At 48.3% G+C, this 19,583-nt stretch overlaps 1 protein-coding gene across 5 annotated transcripts in view; it reads left to right on the top strand.

Moving 5' to 3' along the window:
• ZFHX3 (zinc finger homeobox 3) overlaps window positions 1–19,583 on the top strand; it is a 665,716-nt gene that overhangs the window by 584,510 nt on the left and 61,623 nt on the right. For all 5 annotated transcript variants that reach the window (XM_075039729.1, XM_075039731.1, XM_075039732.1 and 2 more), the window contains one exon: window positions 2,539–2,770. In XM_075039729.1, coding sequence (XP_074895830.1) covers window positions 2,539–2,770 — 232 coding nt within the window. The remainder of the gene's footprint in view (window positions 1–2,538; window positions 2,771–19,583) is intronic.

Raw genomic sequence — 19,583 nt, 5'->3', positions numbered from 1 at the left:
CTAAACCTGATCAATATTTTGCATGCCATGCGTGAAGAACCAGATGTTGGAAGTTTCCTATCGTTGAGAGGGAGGGGGCAAACACCCCCCCAGACTTGCAGAAATCAATGTTCTCTGACAGAAGTTGGTTGGTTTTCCTAGGAACAATATATTCCTTTGATTTTCAAGTTGATTTGTCTTCTAACAAGGTTCTGGTTTAATATTTTGAATTTGTTTTCTGTGATTCGGATAAATTCTCACAAGGGGAAAGCTTAACAGTGTGATGGACAATAACTACATATAGTTGTCCAATGTTTTGTCACTTCAAGCAACTCACAGCTAGTATTTGCTCGTCCGTCACACTGTCTTATTCTGGCCTGTTCCTTTCCTCCATTGGAAGACTGACATGAATCAGAGGTAGGCGTGCGATGTCGCACCGTGTCCGGGGTGGACTTGGTGGTGTTGGCACCCTCAGGTCTTGACTCATCCAGCACAACAGGTGGGTGAAGCTGACCCAAGCACAAGGGATATATGAACATGCGTGAAGCGGGAGCAAAAGAACAGCAGAAAATAAGACATGCTTATTAAACTGTTTAAAACAAATGTTTTCCTAAAATTCTCTTTTAAATGAGAGCAGTACAGGCTGTGCCTCTGGTTCCCACAAAGACCATGTCCTTAATATTTTCTTGAACTTGTGACCAGATTTTTCTTACTGGGGGTTTCCTCTGCCTTCTCACAGAAGCTGCCGCTGAGCCCGTTGGCACTTTCTGAGCTTGAACGCGGTGTTTGTAGGGTTGGGGTCTTCCCCCACACGCCTCTCGAGTGACCGAAGATGGAGCTTGCTGTGCGTCTCCTGGAGCGAGACCCCCAGCCTCCAGCGAGACGGGGCGGTGGGGAGGTTTTACTGCTGAGACTGGATCTAAGCAGGGCAGAGCAAGGCTGGTTAAGCCGGGCCACGTGAGCCGGTTGCGTGGCTCTTGTGACTGGCTTGCTAGCCTTAGCTTTCCATGTCTTAGGCCATTTCTCTTTTTCTGGCTCAGGAAGAGGGTAATGCATGCAAACAATAGAAATGAGAAGAAGAAGAAGTTCTTATGAGGGAAAACAGCAAAAAAATCTTTTGAGGGCACCAGTGGGATTAGTGCCCTAGTGGATTCTTCAAATATTACAGTGAATTTAATTAAATACATTGCGATCCCAAAAGAGGCTAGTCTAATTAGCCAGATCTGGAATACATTTATTCTCTTCCCTCACCCTTCCAATCAGAAGCCTCAGCATCAGCTTCTATCCTATTTTTAATCATTCCTAGACTCAGAGGGCTCTCCTTCCTCTGTGTTAGCTAAGCACACAGCGCTGGGTAATATGTGTCTTTAATCTTATCTTAGCTGTAACTGAGATAATACATGTCAGAATTTTTACCACAAGGTCCTGGCTGCACGTAGGCAATATTTTTGATTGACAAACCTTGAGATCATGTCCAAATCACCTTACTTACGCACCTTGGGCGAAGTGCTTGGCGAGGCAAGAGTTTCATGAGATGACCCAGAAGACAAGAAGAGGTCTTGAGGTTGGACAGTAGGAGCTGGCAGGGATTATTGCTTAGCTGAAATGTAGGTGTGTGGAGGAAACACCAAACAGCCTTCACTGAGGAATCTTTCCTGTCATTTGACTTGGGTGTCCGTTTTTCCTCTACTTGTGATAAGCCCTTACTGTGGGAATTAGGAAAGTTACTGTGAACTCTCAGCCCTGACGCTGCCTAAACTGAATGGAGGGCAGTTGTGCCGTGGCAGCCAAAGTAGCTATAAGCAGTGAATTCTTCCCTCTGGTTTTAAGAAACGGTTGCTGCATCCTTGGGATCCATGACATAAAGAAGCTATTTGTTTCCCTGGTGGCATGGATCTCTGTGCCAGATGATTGATAGATTTTGTCAAATAATCAGGGTATGCTACTCTCAAATTAGCTATATTGGCTGCTATAGCACAGCTTCAGAGGGTGACAAGATTTTTTTTCCAAGTGCTAACCTCTTGCCTAGATGCCAGGGAACGGCATGCTGGGTGATGGATAGGATGGCACATGCTCTGCGCTCTGCTTCCATATGCTGTATCCGGGACCTCTCGATCTAATGGGTTCATTGTGTTCTAGGATTGCTTTGGTTTTATTCTTCTTAGTTTTCAATGAGAATTTATCAAGTTTAATTTTATATGTTTGACATGAAGTTGGATCCCCTCCCAGGATAAGCTTTAAATATGAAAGAATTAGCCATGCGTAGGTTGTGAGTAGTTGTTAATGTTGGATCTGGTATTTTCTTTCACTGAAGGAGATGATCTTGCCTATCTCGATTTTTGCTTCTGTGCTCATTTCAGTATGTTATGTTTTTCCTGCTTCTAAGCAGGAGAGCGCATGGTACCTTGAGAATAAACAGGCTTGATCTTACTGTGTCTTTGTCAAAAATGTGGCTTCTTACTTAATTCCCGGGTGGCTTTTAGCAATTTACGGTGGACTAACCCAGGGAGACTGGAGATGATAAATGAAATTCACATCTTTCTGCTTTATTCTTCACAGCACCTTCAGCATCACGAGAGCGGGGTTGAGGGTGAAAGCTGCTATTATCACTGTGTCCTCTGTAACTACTCCACCAAGGCCAAGCTGAACCTTATCCAGCACGTGCGCTCCATGAAACACCAGCGGAGTGAAAGCCTGCGTAAGCTGCAGCGCCTCCAGAAAGGTCTGCCTGAAGAAGAGGAAGACCTGGGACAGATCTTCACCATCCGCAAGTGTCCAGCTGCTGAGGCTGGTGAGTGCTGCCTCCCTTGCATGAACAGGGTCGGGCTCTTGGCTCCTCTGCGTCACAGGATTTCAACAGCAGCATCAGACCCTCTGTGCAGTTTCATGGCAAGCTGAGTGACTTCCTTGTTTCTCTTCCCTGCTGTGGGTATGATGCTTATTGCTTATCGATAACATGTTATGGAAGTCCCGGCTGCCCTGAGGTAGGACAGGACCCCTGTTGTCTGAGCATAGCTCTGCCTCACGGGGCTTGTGACTGGTGGCTCTGAAGCACCAAATACTTACACACGTGCTTCATTTTGTACTTGTAAGTGGTCGCCTCTGTTCCAGTGGAGCTAAACGCAATTTTGACATGTAGAGTGTGTACGTTCGTTCACGTTAGTGTCTTCAACAGTAGAATATTGTATGAGCATCTAAAGATACGGTCACATTTGGACAACTCTTAACAAGGCTAGCGTACTATACTTTTTGTAGATATTTTGCAGTGTGTCAAGTGATGTCTTGAGCGCCAGAATGAACCTGTCCCAGCTTGTTCATTGATTTCTAGTATTTCAGCCACATTGGATTGGGAGGAGGTGCTGGTTGGAAGTGGTGGGCAGGAGAAGGGGCGAGTGTTCGTCTGTTTTCCACGTCTCCTCTTGACAGGGTGGATAACATGAAGGGCTCGGATGAAGCATTTGCTCATAGAGAAAGGACAGATAATAGGAAAGGGATTGAAGCTGTGAATTTAGCAAGAGAAAATGTGCCTTAAAGGGGACCGTTAGACTGGGCAAAACAGAAATTGTACCTTGTTTAATCATTTAGAGGATTAAGAAGTTTTTTACGTTAGGAAAAAGCAAGATCTTGTGAATTCCTCTTTGGAGGGAGGAGGAGGAGAGCCTGCCCCAGTTGGCTGGTACATGTTCTGTCAGGGAGGTGAAGATGCTGGAGCTGGAGGGATGTCAGTGAAAGCCTTCACAACCCTCCTCTCAGCTTCAGCCAGGACTTCCCTCCACAACTGCTGTTGAAATGGCTAAATCTTACAGAAAGGTGCTCTGAGGAACTGGCATTCTGCAATTAATGCACATAGAGACAAGGAAGGTGATCTTAGCTTAAAGGCGTTGAGAAAGGAAAGCAGCACCAGCTGGAGGAGAATACCTGCGGGTCTTAGAAATGTCTCTTGAATTAAGACCTGGGTTGCGTTGCTGTTACACATGTTAGTAACAAGGATCTGAAGTACTTGCAAAACACCCGAAAAGTAAAACAGGAGACTTTTCATTAAGAGTTAAATTCAGTCTCATGGAAAAAAGTGACCGATCTGTGAACTCAGCAGCCCAGTGGAGTCGAGGGCATGGAATATGCTTTCCCAAAGGTCACGGTGACAGTGAAAGCGTGCTGTGGTTGCCACACCATCCCGGAGGGGACAGCAGCTCTTGCAGCCGTTCCGCTTCTCTACAATGCTCCGTTGTAGAAAAACAGTCAGATTTCGAAAGGATATGTTGACCAGTGTTGTATGGTTTGTGAGTTTTCTTAAAAGCAGAATGAACAGAGAGGAGAAACCATCTGTGCCCTTTTGTGATATACAGAACAATCTTGAAAATCTTTGTTTACTTTAGAAATTTTTGTTTACCTTGTCTTTTACTTTAGAAACCTTATCTTTCCCTGTACGTCCGCCAGGATTATGACATTGCAGGTACTGAGAGTGCAGAAGCTGACTAGCTGAGAGGGAAAATGGTTTGTTGACCATTTAAAAAAAAACGTGATTTTTTTTTTTTTAACTAAAAGTCTTGACAAGTCACTGAAAGGAAATATTGGTTTAAAATTACTTTTTCAAATGGCTTAAGGTAATTTCCTTCAAGCTCGTTGGCTCTTCAGCAAAAACTGACAGCAAACAAGACACTAAGACTTTATCATATTTTATTTCAAAGGTTAAAAATACAAGTAGGAATAAAACTGTAGAATGCAAAGTGGGGGAACCTCTGAGCTGTTTTACAGGTCTCTCTGACCTGAGATATTTAATTTCAAACACTCTTCCAACCCATTGTTGAGCAAGACTAAGCAGGCACTCCTCGCCGGCACGCTGGTGGCTACAGGCACGAGGCACTGCTCCGATTATCCCTGCGGTGACAGGAGTCGGATTTGGGTGAGAGGCTGCAGTACCCCCGTGGGGGAGAACGGATGCTTTCGTCTCCCGTTTATTCTGATCCCATTACAGTATCAGAACATCAAGTCAAATATAAAGCGGGGTGGCCCTGTCGCCCCAGGCCAGAGGCTGGGCTGAGGACATGCACCGGGGAAGGTGCGTCGGCATGCTGCAGTCTGGAACCCGGCAGCCCTGGTGGGTGCTGGTGGGTGCCTGGGCTGGTGCCTCCACTCCCGAGCATCAGGGCAGACGGGGGCACTGCCCGGCACCCAGGGGTGGTCCTCGTGGTGGGCAAGGTTAGGGTCTTGCAGGGCACAACAATAATTTGTGTCTCGGGTTCAATTTATTCAGTGTAGTTTCTTCACGCGTAAAAAGATCTGCCTCAAACAGGCTGATCCTTCCCCTTTTTCTGTGACATTTAAACTTCCAGTGTTATGAAATGCTGCTGTTACTTATTCAGCTGGCTGTTGCTTTTCTGTAGTTCTGGGTGTCAGCAATGTGCAGTGGCAATACGCACATGCCTAGGCTTAAATTCATGCTTCTGATGTGTTTCTTTTTTCTTGGTTTTGAACTTTGCCGGTGTGTTTGGCTGTTAGACCCGTTCAGGAGAGCAGCACATGCTACTCAGTGAGGCTTCACTGACGGGTCTTCCCAGCACAACGCTGCCAGCGTGGGGAACACTCTTCCTTTGTGGCAGGGCTGCACTTGGGGTTTGCAGCTGGCTCTCCGCATTTCTTCCTCCTGTATAATACAGTGGTGTCTCTACTGTATCCCCATTATGGTTTTTATTGCTTTTTTCTGAGGGCTAGGTGGACTTTCCTCGCTGCCTTGTGACGAGGAGTCTCTGGTGGTAACAGATAACACAAGAAAGTCTTCCCTGTGTTTTGGACACCTTGAGCAGAAAGTGCTTTTCTGATCTGTGACATGTCTCTGTCAGGGGGCCCAAAGGGATAGTGACTTTTTTGCTGGTTTGCTGCATCGCAAGTGCAGTGGTTTGTTTTGATGCTGCTGTTACTCCCTGGTAATCATCGCTGTGATTCTCTCTCCCCTTCTAGTTAATTATATTTGTTTTGAATTCAGTTTACCTACAAATACAATACCAGCTTGCGTTTTTTTTCCAAAGTGAGTCCCTTTTGTTATCACTGCTCTTTCTGAGGACTCTTAAAACACTTCAGTCCTCGCCGCTTTTCTACCTTCTGCAAAACTCCTGGCTGGGAGGGTGGCCCAGCCCTGGACCAGCTGCCAGGGGAGGTTGTGGAGTCCCCGTCCTGGGAGGTGCTCGAAACACGACAGGCAAGGCTGAGGCCCTGAGCCGGACCTTGACGAGCGCCCGTCTTCTCTCCCTGTAGAACTGCAAGTGCTCAGGGCAGGGCTGAGCTGGCAGAAAACCATTCCCTTCTTGTGCTGGTCTGTCTTCTTGCTGGGCTGGCTGGCCAGCTGCTGGTTTGCCTCAGCAGTAGTAGGAAACATCATCCCTCTCCTCGCTCTTCGGTCTGGTGTGCTGTGACCGAGAGCAAGCAGGCACGAGGGATCGCGGTGTAAGGGGACGGTGGGGTTCAGCCTGCTGCTGCTGCTGCCAGGGCGGACGCCTGGGCCAACCGTGATCCAAGGCGACGATCCTGCTGCTGGAGACCTTTGTGGCTTTGCTAGAAACGCTTGAAAGATTCTTTACTGCTTTTTTCTTTCCTTAACTTCATCCAGTGTGTGCCAATCTCCTCATCCCCAGCTTTACGTAAAGTTGCTGGTTGCAGTAAGGAGAGGTAGCTCAGCCTTATGTTCAGTGGGACTGCGCAGACCGAGTGAGTGGAGTTGCCCTGTTCCCCTTCCCACTCCGTCCTGTGTGCTCTGTGGCAGAGAGCAGGTGCTGGGGTTAAACGCCGTGTCTGTCTGTGTGTACGTACTCGCCGGTGTGTGCAAGCATGTAGGAAAAAGCATGGTTGTCTTTGGGGCGGTGCGTAGATATTTGCTTGTACAGATGCATCTCAATCTGTTGGAAGAGAGTGTCTGATCATACCTTAATTAGTCCTCTAACAATCTACAAAGGTCAGTGCCAATTGCCTGTTCATTTACATTCGTAATTGTGATGGTTCTTGATTGCACATTAGTTGCAACTCATTCCCTCCCACCCCACAGAAAACACATGCAGCAGCCTAAGCAACAGCCTGGTAGACACAAGAACCTTTGTCTCTGCTTGTGCCAGCAGCACAGCCTTCACTGAAACTTTTGTGTCTTTTATGGAAGAGAAGCTACACTCCACTTCCAGTAAAGGAATGATGAAGTCGTTGGCAGAGAAATTATATGGACATCAGGCAAGAAACACAATCCTCCTTGAACTGGATAATTAAAGACAATTAAACTTTTCAGCTTGCTCTGAGAAGTGTGCTAATTATGCAGGAGACAGGGAAGTAGGCCCAGGCTGGACGTTCAGCTGTTTTGTTGATCAGAAAGAATACAGCTTTAGGGGTGGAGGTTTATTTTCCTCTGTGGGGTATTTTTGGACATCTATTGCTGTAGTATCTGGGCTGCTGCCACTGCAGATGTCAGCCCCGTGCTGCAGAAGCATCTGTATAACGTTACTCATAAGCTAATTGATTTTTAATGATGGGGGTTTAGAGAAGAAAAAAAAAACAAACCCATAATAAAAAACAAAACGTTCTCAAGATGTAGGGATGGATGCACTTACGACTCATTAGATAATGGTATAAATAAGAGTGAAACAACCTGCACCAAATTTTCATTCTGGCTTTGAAAGTGTTTCCTTCTAGAAGGCATGGAGTCCAGGCAGCCCATTTTATAACTCGGACCGCCGAACGCGGAGTAGCCGGTCCAGAGTGGGACTGCAGCTTTGTCTGAGGCATGTGTTGCACAGGGGAGTACGCAGCCCCCTGCTCGCTCTGTCGCATCGCTCTTCATGTGCCATCCACATGGCTGTGGATTTGTTACAGCCCCAGCTGCTGAGCCTGTTTCTCCTTAAGCAAGTGCCATTCATAATTCATCTGTTTCCTCCCTTACCTATTTCTCCTGAGTCCTCCTGTTTTCCATCTCCGTCTGCTTTCCCTTTCCATAGCTGTCCTGCTGTGGGAGCAGCAGAGGGGGTTTGCCCACTCTTCCCACTGGTGTCCCTCAGATGTCCACGTTCCTCACCTGCAGCAGAGTCCTGGGCGTCCCTGGCCAGGGACTGCTGCTTTGTGCAGCCGCACAGGTCAGGCTCTGCCACGCTCCTCAAGTCAGGAGAAAGTCCTGTTTCTTGGGGTGAGCTTGACCTGAGCTGAGGTCCCTCAGGCGGAAACACTTCATGCTTGGGCTTTGCAGGAGAATAACTAGATCCAGAAGGGTCAGGTGGAGCTGAGCAAGAGACCACCTAGAGTTTTATGATGCCCATGAGTTTCATTTTGATCATCCTCTCGAATGAGTCCTGAATTTGTTGGCATCTTTGAAGGGAAACATATTTCAGCAGATGTGAATGCAGAGGACAGTTTGCATGGCCAAGGAGCTGTGTTGGTACAAGCAAGCTGTGCAGTGCCTCTGTGGCAGGAGGAGAGGTTCCTGCCCTGAGGCACCATCAGCTGAGGCTGAGACCGCCCTGCGTTGTCCAAGGAGGGAGCAGAGCACAGCAAGGAAAAAGTGCGCGCCTTTCTCCTTCTCCTTTTCCAAGGCAGATTGAATACCTCAGTCTGGACACAGTCTGTGGGACTGTTGAGAATGCTTTTGAAAAAACAACAACAAAAAATGTGGCAAGTGAGCCCAAAAAAGTCAAATTTGTTGATCTTTACAGTTGCGCTGGAGGCCATTACAGAGCTTTGTGGGATGAATAAGATGACTTGTGGAAAAGTCATGTAGTATTTAGTGGGAAATGCTGACCATTTCTCAACTCTGTGAGTCATCCTATAGACATTTTACAAAGCTTTGTAACTTTAACTGTGAAAATCTGTAGGAAGGCTAAAAATAAAGGAATATCTTCTACTTGGTGCAGCTCTAGATTTTTTTTTCTTAGCACCACATACTTCTGGAGAAACTCTTTGTCCTTGTGGAGATGGGAGTGTTCCCCTAAGACCAGGCTAAGCCAGCCAGAGATACCACTGGTAGTTTTTGAAGAATTATTTTGCTGGACGCGTACCGCAAGGGGATGCCGCAGTCTCTCCATTTCACCACAGAGAACCAATCCCCTATGGTGGACATACTGCTTCAGCAATCCTGCTAATCTCTGCCAAATCCTTAGCAGCCATCTTCTTCCAACACACAAAGTCATTGTTGGGTCCCTCGCGTGTGAAGAGTGAGGGCAGGCTCTCTGGAAGCCGTTGCTAAACTCGGCCAAGCGCAGTCAAAGCCCCTTTGTTAGGGCAGGAAAGGGGCTGGGGGGGGCTGTCAGCAGGAGGATCGCTGCCTGCCCATCTTCCCGTGCCTGGCCTTACTGGAGCATCCATACTGCTCGCTCTGCCGGCAAACGGAGAGGGACTGGCCACTCTCCCCACTCCAAACAGGTTGATTACAATTATATAGAGGAATACCTTTACTGTAAAGCTCTGTTCTGGTAACCCCTTGAAAGTTGCTGGCTCCCAGAGCTCCCCAGGCGGAGGGGATACCTTGTGGCTCCTGCTTTTCCCCTCTTCTGCCCCCCAGGCAGAGGTGGGTGCACTGTCCATCCACGTCTTCCTCGTATTTCAATATTCGACCTTCGGAAGGGCTGTGAACTGTAGACTGAAATCAGGATGTGAATTTTTAATGAAACCAAGTATGTAAACAGAACTGAGGTATAGCTAGAGCAGTTGCCAGATGAGAAAACCCCATGTGGTATAAAAATAGCAGTTACCAAACTCAGCTTGGCTCTGCCTGTGGTGCTTGTAGACAGCTGGATGCTCATATGGTGCTTGCACCTCTCTTTTCACTCTGAGTCATATGAAACACTTTGCTAATGTTCCTCTTCCTTAAAAGCAGTTTTCTAGCTGCACCAGGGATGCGAAGGCATCGCCGTCAGGAGAGAGGTGATGGTAAATGGGAACAGAAGCAAGTTCCCGTGTGATCAGGAGCAGATTTGTTCATGAAACACTCAGGATGTGGTTTGCAACATGAAAAAGTTTCTCTTAGACAAAAAGTCTCTATTCAGCAGAAGGGAGGATTGATGTCAGCCACGTTTGTCAGTTTAAATTTGTGACTTGGAAGTCCCACAGCATGCGTTATCTTCTTCCTTGAGGCAGAGGCATTGCTCTCTGAATTCCCCTCTCTCCTGTCCAGGTTCTCCAGTTTCTCCCTTCCCTTGGTGGCCATGCCCTGGGCTTAGGAATTCTGATCAGCCCAACTGTAAAATGAAGTGAAACACATGGTGGAGAAAGGGGAAGGGGTTCTTCCACAGAAATCTCCTGTGAGGGGAACCGTCGTCCTGTTATTTTCCCACCTTGAAGAGTGGGCAACCATGCAAGACATTTCTCATTCACAATCATCAAGCATGGAGTAATTATAAATGTAATTTGTTACAACAGGGATGCGAGACGCTCCTTTGGAGTGGATTTTTCATTATTGCAGGATCTGTACTTCCAGTGGAATTTTAAGACTTTTGAAATGAAAATGGGTAATGCCAAATGATATTTCTCCCTGTTTGAAATAACTCAAATTTGTTAAGATCTGATGTCCTCCACTTGGTCTCAATTAAAGAAAATGTGGTCATTGCTAATGCTGGAGAAACATGTGTGTTGCTCTCCTACATCTGATAGAGGTAATGGAGGGTTTCAGAAAGGAATAATTAGTTTGTTTTTGTAAGCCTCTCTCCACTTTTCCGTGGGACTTAATTGCACACAACAATTACAAACTTCCCAAAGCAGATTGCTTGTACAGTGTCTGCAGGAGGACAGCATACAGCGTTTATACTATAGCATCTACTACCCAGAAGCACACTACAGCTCTGGCTCTGCTAGCGATGCACAGATTTATCTGGCTGGAGTGTGTGGCCCTTGCAGAGGGCTAGGGAAGAGCAATGCGCGAGGTGCACGCTGAGGGATTTGGTGTAAAATTTCCCACCTGGTGCAAGCAAGAGTTCCAAAATGATGTTCTGCATGTCATCTCCCCCCACTGCCCCTGCCTCTTACGGCAGGAGAAGCTCCTCTGGTCTTGTGCTGCTGCCAGTCATCCTCTCCTCCTCAGAACGAGATTCCTTCCTCTGGTGTTTTAACAGCTAACCTCGTTTCGCATGCTACCCCTTGCCATTTCCAGGCTTGTCCTTGATTGACACATTTAATAATCTGCCAACCCAAATGACAATCTGAGCTCCTGTGTGCAAACGTCAAATGCTGCCCAGCTTCATTAGCTTCTCTCAGGCTTTTTACCTCTCTCTCGCTCCCCGCAACCCAATATTGTCTTTTCCCAATACGTTATCTGTAACCCCCTGAAGGCAGCAGCCTGCTCGGTCTTTGTTTCCCAAGTGTTGCATGTAAACCCAACCAAATCATCAGCATGTGCCTCGTCAAAGAGGTGCTCGGCGCGCGTTGCTGCAGCCCAGCCGCAGCAGGTCCTTGGGAGGGGGCCAGGAGGGCCGTTGGGTGCCGTGTCGCATGCACCCAGCTTTCTGCCGGGGGCTGTTTCCTACAGCTGGGGGTGCGCAACAGCTTTGTTGTCTGAAGAGGAAATCCGTTTCTGTCATCTCATCCTCACACGTAGGGAGTAAGACAAGCTATTGTCCTGTTTTGAGAAAACATTCACCCACGGTGCAATAACATACGTGAAATAGCAACAAAGAGGAAAACAGCTCTTGGCGATATGTATGTTAAGCTGATTAAACTCGCAGTTCCCCTTTACTGCAGCATTTCTGATCTCTGTGCCAACCCCACCAAATACCCCCACATGCAGGATTATCGTCTTGTTTTCCAAGATCTCATGTCATGTGTGTTCGTTTAAAGCAGGAGGACAGCTTGTTGCGTTCCCCTTTGTTGTTCTGCTGAACTTTGGAATTTTTTCATTTTTTGTGTGGATTGCATGGCTTAAGGACCTTTTACCTTTCCAGCAAGTTCCTGATGGGAATCGTGGTATTTCTGCGCAGGGTCTCTCCTCTGGAGGATGGCCAGAGGCTGGGCAGATAGCAAACTCTCTTCTTCATGGCTGGACAGAGAGGCGGGTGGAAACTTTTGGTTCTGCTTTAGTTTCATATTGCTTTAATGGTTACCAAAAATGCAGCAAATGTACTTCTCGCAGCCATGGGTCAGGGTTGCTGTACACAGTTAGCTCCTTGGGAAGGTCTGAAGACGTGAGGAAAGCTACATGCTTTAAGAAAGTCAGTCCCTTTAGGGGACTTCTCTGTTCCAGTATTAATCTATAGCATTGTTTGTAACTGTTCCCTCCTTGCGTCCTTTCCCCTTTTCCCCCACCCAGATTTTGGAGAACGCTATTGCATCTTTCTGTCTTTGTGCATATGGGACACCATGGGACTGTTAGGGTCTGGCTTCGCAGAATGCAGGGATAAAGTTGGTTCCCCTTTAATATCTGGCAGAGGCAGATTTCCTTTGTTGTTTATTTTTTGGGGTTGGTTTTGAGTTTAAAGTAAAAAGCAGTTGTGCCTTAGCTCTGTTCTGACCAACCAGCAGTGAATAGATAATCTCTAAAGGATATGAAAGGTTTAATCATTTTAATTTTGTTTTTATTAAAGTTTATCGTGACTTTTTTCATGTGCCCCTGGTAAAGCGGGGGGGTAACAGAAATCTACACAAACCCCCAAGCATTCGCTTAATGAAACTCTCTAATGGGAGGCGCCTGGCGGGAAGGAAGTGGTTAGATAGCTGGGCTGGGGAAGGCAGACCAAAGGCACGCTGTAATATCACTGAAACGTGGCAGGAATCTCATAAACTCCCCATCTAGCTCCAGCAGACACTTGTCACTGGGAGCTCATGGCTTTCATTAAGCAGAAAGAGAGGAAGCTCTGACGGCTGACTTGTTCCAGAATGTTTTTCTTGTTCGGCTGCATCTTAAAGCCCTTTCCACTTAAATAAAGGGGAAAACATCACCAGATGCTGTAGTAAAACACTGGGAAGCTCCTGGTCCCTCTCCTACTCTAGTTTTTTCTCCCCATCAAAACAAACTCCGGAGCCAGACTGAAACCAGGTTGTCAGAGCTCAGCGTGTCTCCTGAGCTCAAGCAGCTGCTGTTTCCTTTAGGACAGAAGAGTTGCGTCCCTGTCCTTGCGGTCTCGCTCTTGGTACTGAGTTTGGTCACCAAAAGCCCTGCTGCGGTGCTGGCTGCACCTTCTGTTTCTCTTCCCTGTTTCTCTTTTGTCCTTTCCAGTTTTAGAATAGGGAACGCTTTTCTTGAGGACTTCAAGGTGGTTGTTGCAGTGGTGCTGGTTAAATTCAAGACTGAAGGGCTCTCCCTTTTGGGGGTGAATCAGTAAAGCCTTGAAGACGTTGCAGGTTGAACAGCAGTAGGTACTGCAGCCCTGTCTCAAGATGTGTTGGAGAAGGGTTAGATATCGGTGTGGGTGACACAGGTTTCATATTAGCAGCAAATTCAGCTCATGTCTCATCAGCACAACCATGCTGCTTCTGTCCCAACCTCGCACTTGCTCAAGTGCTGTGTCTGGGTCCGCTGCTTTGACATTCTGGTGGTAAGGAGGAAAAGAAACCTTCCAAAAACTTAGACACACGCACTCCAGCAACTGTTCCTCCACTGTCAGCCCTAATTTATGATGTTCATCTCTATAGTACTGCATGGTAGCAGCTCATCTCCAGTATCTTTCCTACAGGTTTGACTGTTGTAGCCATTGCTGCACTGCTGTTTTTTCCCTTTCTACACTGCTTGGCTTCAAATTAAATACATGTGGAACGAACATGCCTTCATCTGTGTTAACAGGTTAATGAGTTTAGAGGGTTGCCTCACTTGCATGCTTTTGTTGGTGTATTAGCTCGGAGTCTCTTGTCCTGTTCTGCTATTGACCGGAGCTGAAAGGGTCTGGAGCTCCAGCACGGAGAATTGCTGATACCTTGATACCTTCTGTCCTACTAATTTGCCTAATAACACATTAGGTGGGGACAGTGGCAGAAAGAAATGTTCAGTCACGTTCCACTGGGCACAGGCTTTGTGTTCAAAGGCAATGAGGATATTTAACTTGTTTATAAGTAAACAGTGGAGTAGGGTGAGGAGGGGCCATGAGAGGGGAACTACCTGCCAGGCTTCACACTCAAGCCCTTGCTGAGGAGCTGCTGTACGGCAAGGTCCAGCAGCTGGGCTTGGCAGTTGCTGATCCCTGGGTGTAACTACTGATACAGAACGAGAACTCTGCTTCAAACCAACTGCCTCGCTGGATGCCGTGTGAAACAGAGCAAACCTCCAGCCTGGTCTGTTGGCACTGCTCATGCTTCCTAGGTTTTGCTCTGCTCCTCGTGTGGAGGTGCAGCCATGCCCCACTGCAGCATCCCGGTGTCCTGCGGGGCATGGCGACCAGACGGACCCTACTGGCCTTACGCTGCCTGCCCAGTTGTGCAGCCCCGGCGCAGAAGAGTGCTGGGCCCGTGCCAGGAGGAGAGGTATGAAACGTAAGCAGGACCCCAGTCTGCCAGATGGTACTTCAGGGTTTGCTGCAGCTCCACCCACGCTTGATTTTGGTATCTCTGTGGTGGGCAGCCTGAAGTCTCACGTAACGACTCCTGAAGAGCACTGGTAGGTTTGGGAGCGTGGCGTTCTGCCGGTTCGTCTCCGCTCGGTCATACAGGGTCACCCTTAAGGAGCGTCAGAGGCTGAGACCATTTCCCTGGGATGGGGTTTGCCTTGGCCACGTGCTTGGTTTTTGCGTCACGGCAGCACCCCTGTGAGGTGCCAGAGTTTCCAGGATTCCCTTCCGCTCTGCTGTTTCCTGCCCATCTGCACGTGTCGTCAGGAGTGAACCTTTCTGGCTGATTTCTGTGATGGGGGATAAAAATGAAAGTTGTGCTTGAAGCCAGGGATCTTCTCCAGATTTCTCAGAAACGAGGTTGACTCCTCTGTGACGCTGACACCAAAAACGTGTTGCAATGCCACCGGTCCTGGCCAAGGACTGCGGTTTCCTTTCTGGAGGAAGCATCAGCAGGGTGTCAGGAGGTGGTGGGCAAGAGCTTGTCAGCTCGAGGGGGCCCACAGCTGCCTCTGAAGGTCTTGCCCTCTAGCTGATAGCTCATATAGTCCAGTTTGGCAAGACGCTCCTAGGCAGAAATGCCAAGCTTATTTTCCTTCTCTGGTTTCATTGCAGCGTAAGAAGAACAGGGAAAGAGGATGTGGGGTGATTTGTGTTTCTCGAGAGGTATATACACAGACTGGATGAAGTCTACCTCAGTGTAGCTGTAATTCTGCATTTTTCCCTTTCTTCTGAAAATGTTGCACTTCTTATAATTAAAAGTTCTTTTAAAAGGTTATCTGAGCCAGTCTAAACATAGAGCTCTACCTGAGACTGGCTGAGGCAGTACCAGGTGTCCTGGGCTGTGATGGTGTGTCCTGGGGAAAGCAAATCCACCCTTTTTGTGAACTACATGGTTTAGATGGATGCAAAGGATGCTTTTACGGAACTGTTTCTGTTCCTTGCACAGGACATTTACACCAGATTTCTGGTCTCCAGCTCCATCTTTTCATCAGAGAGGAAACTGCAGGACAAAATCCCTTCATACCTCCTCCTGTGGTGCTTTTGCACCACTGGTTGTAGCAGAACCTGCCTATGTATTTTCTGAGACGGACAAACTTACTTCTGTCCAGGTGTTTTAATGCGAATAGTAACGGGAAAGTCACTGCATGAGCCTGTGGAGGATGTAAGTCAGGGTCCAGAAGCAGCCTCTGGGCCTTGGATTAGCAAAGACACTGAGCCCACATTAGCTTTGTCCTTGACGTTTTAAACATTTTTGACTTACAGATTATAAAAATGTTGCTAATTTGTTTCAGCAGTTCTTAGAGGTGTTAAAAGATGGAACTGAAACTCCAGAATTCTGGACAACATCACAGTTCTGACATGGATCAATAAAAATAAGTTACTACTCAATTTAGGGTTTCATCCATGGAACAAGAAGAATATTGGCTTACTCTTCAGGGCGGTTTTGAAACTGAATTCCTTGACATTTGCCATGTGCTTTTCGATCATTGGAAGGGAGAGGTAGAGTTCTTCTCATGATCTTTTTTTGGGGTCTTCAGAGACAGAAAATTGTCCTTCCAAGTGCCAAACCTGCAAGGAGAGTGCTGTCAGCCATACCACTTCTTGCTGCGACCAGAGCAGGCTTCTCTCTCAACTGGTCGGCCAAAGCAGTTCCAAAGAGAGAAAGCAAGCATGGCAGAGCTTTTCCAAAGTTTGCACGCTCAGACCTGTAGCATCAGCACGCTAATGTGCCATCCTGTTTGGAAAGTGAACTTGAAGCTTGTTGCCACTGAACATGCTGATGTGGGGTTACAGTGTAGGCTTCATTGCCCTGTACAAGAGATCCATTTGCTTATAAAAGCTGATGCAAGTCCGCAGGGTCATGCTCAATGCTGGAAGAGAATGTCCTGCACCTTTCTTCCTGTCAGGGAATATCCCCGCAGAGCATCAATTCCTTTCCTGTTTGCTTCTGTCTTTTCCTTGTCCTGATTCTCTCGTACTTCATTCTGCTGCAGAAGCACATGTCTGACGGTCTTTATCTAACTGGCAGGACTGGAAGAGGAGAGTGGCTGACCTAAACAAAAAAGTGCTTTGAGATCTTTGTTCAGAGGAGGCATTATGAAAATGGAAAGTCTTCTCATCCTGCAGCTCATTTGTTAGGATTATAGACTTAATTGCAAGAGATACAGAGCTTGGTTTCTGAAATTGATTTTGTTTTTCTTTAAGAGCCATAGGCAAAATGAGATTGTATACGTTATCAATGGGATGATTTGTGAAACAGGGTTTTACAGCAGCTGGCACAGGGCTAGAAGCAACCCCTGGCCTGACCCAGTCCAGCATTTTCACTGCTGTTAAGCGTACTTTGACGTGCACATCAGGAGAACGCTCTCCTGCGTACTCGCTAGTGGTCCGGTATTTGCCTGTATTTCTCAAATATGCTTGCTTCCTTTTCATTCTGTAAGGCCTATTGGTCCTCTGGTGATGACATTAAAGTCCTCAGAACTGCCTAAGAAGGAGCCACCACACGCATTTATTTTTCCACTAAAAACTTGAGATTGTTTAATAACGTGTCTGCCAACGCCAATGTCTTGCTCTTGCTGCTTCAGAAGGGAATTTGGGGACCTGTAAACAAATAATAACCTACCTCAAATAAAGGTCTCATCCTTATTCCTACTAAAATTTAGTTCATGCCCTTAAGAGGGTTTCTATTTCTTCCAAATAGTCAGTTTGCTTTTCTAAGTTGTACATCTTTATGCCCTTGCCATACATTTTGTTTTGACCTCACTGATTTCGTGAGGCCACGAGTTCCAAAGGTTAATTGGGAGCTGTAAGAGAAAGTATTATCCGTATTTGCTTCAAATTTGCATTTTTTCCAAGTTCATTGTCAGTCCTCCAGAGACTGTAGGATGAGAGGAGCAGTATTGGTCCAGCTCCCTTGAACCAATCTTCATTTGGATGCTCCTGTAAAGGTAGCCTTACTTCTTTTCAGACCAAGCAGCCCAATCATCTCGTCCTTTTCTGTATAGGTACCTCTTCCTACCCCTCTTTTCAGCCTTTTCATTCATCTGTGGCCACTTCATTAAATAAATGACAGTGTTTAATTTTTTTGTCCTGTTCCACACGTGTTCTAACGTGTTGTTTCTTTCCCATGCGGTGTGTCAGATGCAGATTTTCTTTGGTCTGCCTGCGGGGATGTCCTGGCCTTTCTGAAGCTGGCACGATGCACCACGTACATCCCCGCTTAGTGCCCTCACTGGTCCTGCCTTGGGCCCCGAGCCCTTAAATCCCGGCTTGCTCCTGGAATGGTGCATGCAGGGCCCCTGCACGGCCCCTGCTATCGCTCACCAGGCTCAAAGGGACAGAAAGTGGGGATGGACTGAGCGTGACTTGCGAGCGTTTTTCTTTGCTTTTCTGATTTGCTGGTATTCATGCAGGGCAGACGCTTCTGCTCCTTTTCTGGGAACTACTCTCTCATTTGGTTACCAATTAAGCTGAAGCGTTCTGGCCTTTTCCATCCTCCTTTTTATTGTTATGAAGGGTGAATTAGGGCTTGGTGTTTAGGATTGTTCTCTGGCCTCCGCTGCTACTTTGCTGCCTCCTTTGTGGCAAAACAATGGCATTAATTTTGGCCTTTGCAGGCAGGCAGGCAATCTGGCAGCGCACAGTGCCTGTCCGTTCCACTTCACTTGTGCAGCCACCTCTCCTTTCCACATCACCTACTCACTTTTCTCCTCCTATTCTTTTTTTTCCTCCCCTTTTGTGCGTGCGTGTGTGTGTGTGTGTGGTGTGGAGGATTGCTCGGAGTTTATTTTGTTCCAGTCTGGAAGGGGTTAGAGGTCACAGCCTGGATGCCGAGCGAAGGGAAGCAGGCATGTGGGCGATACGGAGCGAGCAGACCTTTCCCTGCTGTGCCTCGTTCCCTGAGCCAGTGCCTCGCTGTCCATTGTGGGTCTGATGAGACTGGGGGAGCGGGAGATGGGTCCTGCCCCCCTGTTACCCCTTCACCAGACAGTCCCTCTCCCAGGGCCTCAGGCGGTGTCGTGAGAAGGCAGTGACATGGGGAGGATGGAGAGCTCCTGGTTAGGGGACGGAGGGATGCTGACAACGCCCTGTAACCACAGGAGCGTGGCCGTGAGCGGCGGCGGGCGCTGGCGCAGACCCCTTGGGGGATCCCGAGCAGGCAGCGGTCCCGTGAAGCGTCCGCACGGGGCCGGAGCCAGGGCAGCAGGGAGGGAGCCCGGCTGCTCTCTGCTGTGCCCCCGAAAGCAGCAGCAGCCCTGGTCCACCGCTGCTCAGAAAGGTCCCCGCAGGTGGCCGTGGGCCGGGTGCGGGCCACGCGTTCTGTCTGTGCCCCGCCAGCGCTCTGGGGCCCTTGTCCCCCCAGGTGTCGCTTCCCGGTGGCCTTTCCCTAAACTCAGGAGGGTGGTTGAAGGAGCGGGCGGCTGCCAGACAGCACTTGTGCTGGATCCTGGAGCCGCTTGGCAGCGAGCAGCCGCTGCCAGCTCCACTCTGGATTTCCCCTTTCCCCTGACTGATGGCAAGGGAGGATGTGTGCGCGAGGTCAGGAGCGCGGCAGCAGCTCCCCGGGGTCACCGAGCACCCGCTCCCCTCCGTGCCGTCCTCTCCCTCCCAGCTGTGTGCTTGGGGAGCACCGGGGACCCCTCGCTTTCCCCCCCTTGAAGTGGGATGCCCTGGTGGAAGCAATCCCAACCAGCCAGCCCAGACCTCCAGGTGACGAGCCCAGCCACCGGTGCGTGAATGGGCTATGGCAGTGACCGACTCTCCTCCCTGCAGTTTTTTGGTCGGTGTTAAACTTTCTGTTTACACTTGTGCTACTGTTGTGCCAGCTGCTGAGGGGTGCAGCGTGCCAACCCGTACCCCATGGCCGCTTGGTGGGCGCAAGGAGGAGAGCAGCGGCGTGGGGTGCAGTGCCCAGGGCTGCAGGGCCAGGGATGGTGCTGGGTTCAGACCGTCTCACGCAGGAGAGCAGCAGCACTGGTGAAAAGGAAGGAAGGAAAAGAGGTTTCACCACGATCACCAGGATCATCCTAAAATGGCAGAAAGAGGAAGATGCTGAAAAGGCAGGAAACATCCATATGTCAAGGATGTGCTGTTTGAAAGGTGCAGTGGGGTTTT

This window comes from Buteo buteo, chromosome 11 (genome assembly GCF_964188355.1).
Source record: "Buteo buteo chromosome 11, bButBut1.hap1.1, whole genome shotgun sequence".
NCBI classification, from domain to species: Eukaryota; Metazoa; Chordata; class Aves; order Accipitriformes; family Accipitridae; genus Buteo; species Buteo buteo.
The sequence above is the reverse complement of the archived record's forward strand: the minus strand, read 5'-3'. Positions and strand labels throughout refer to the sequence as shown.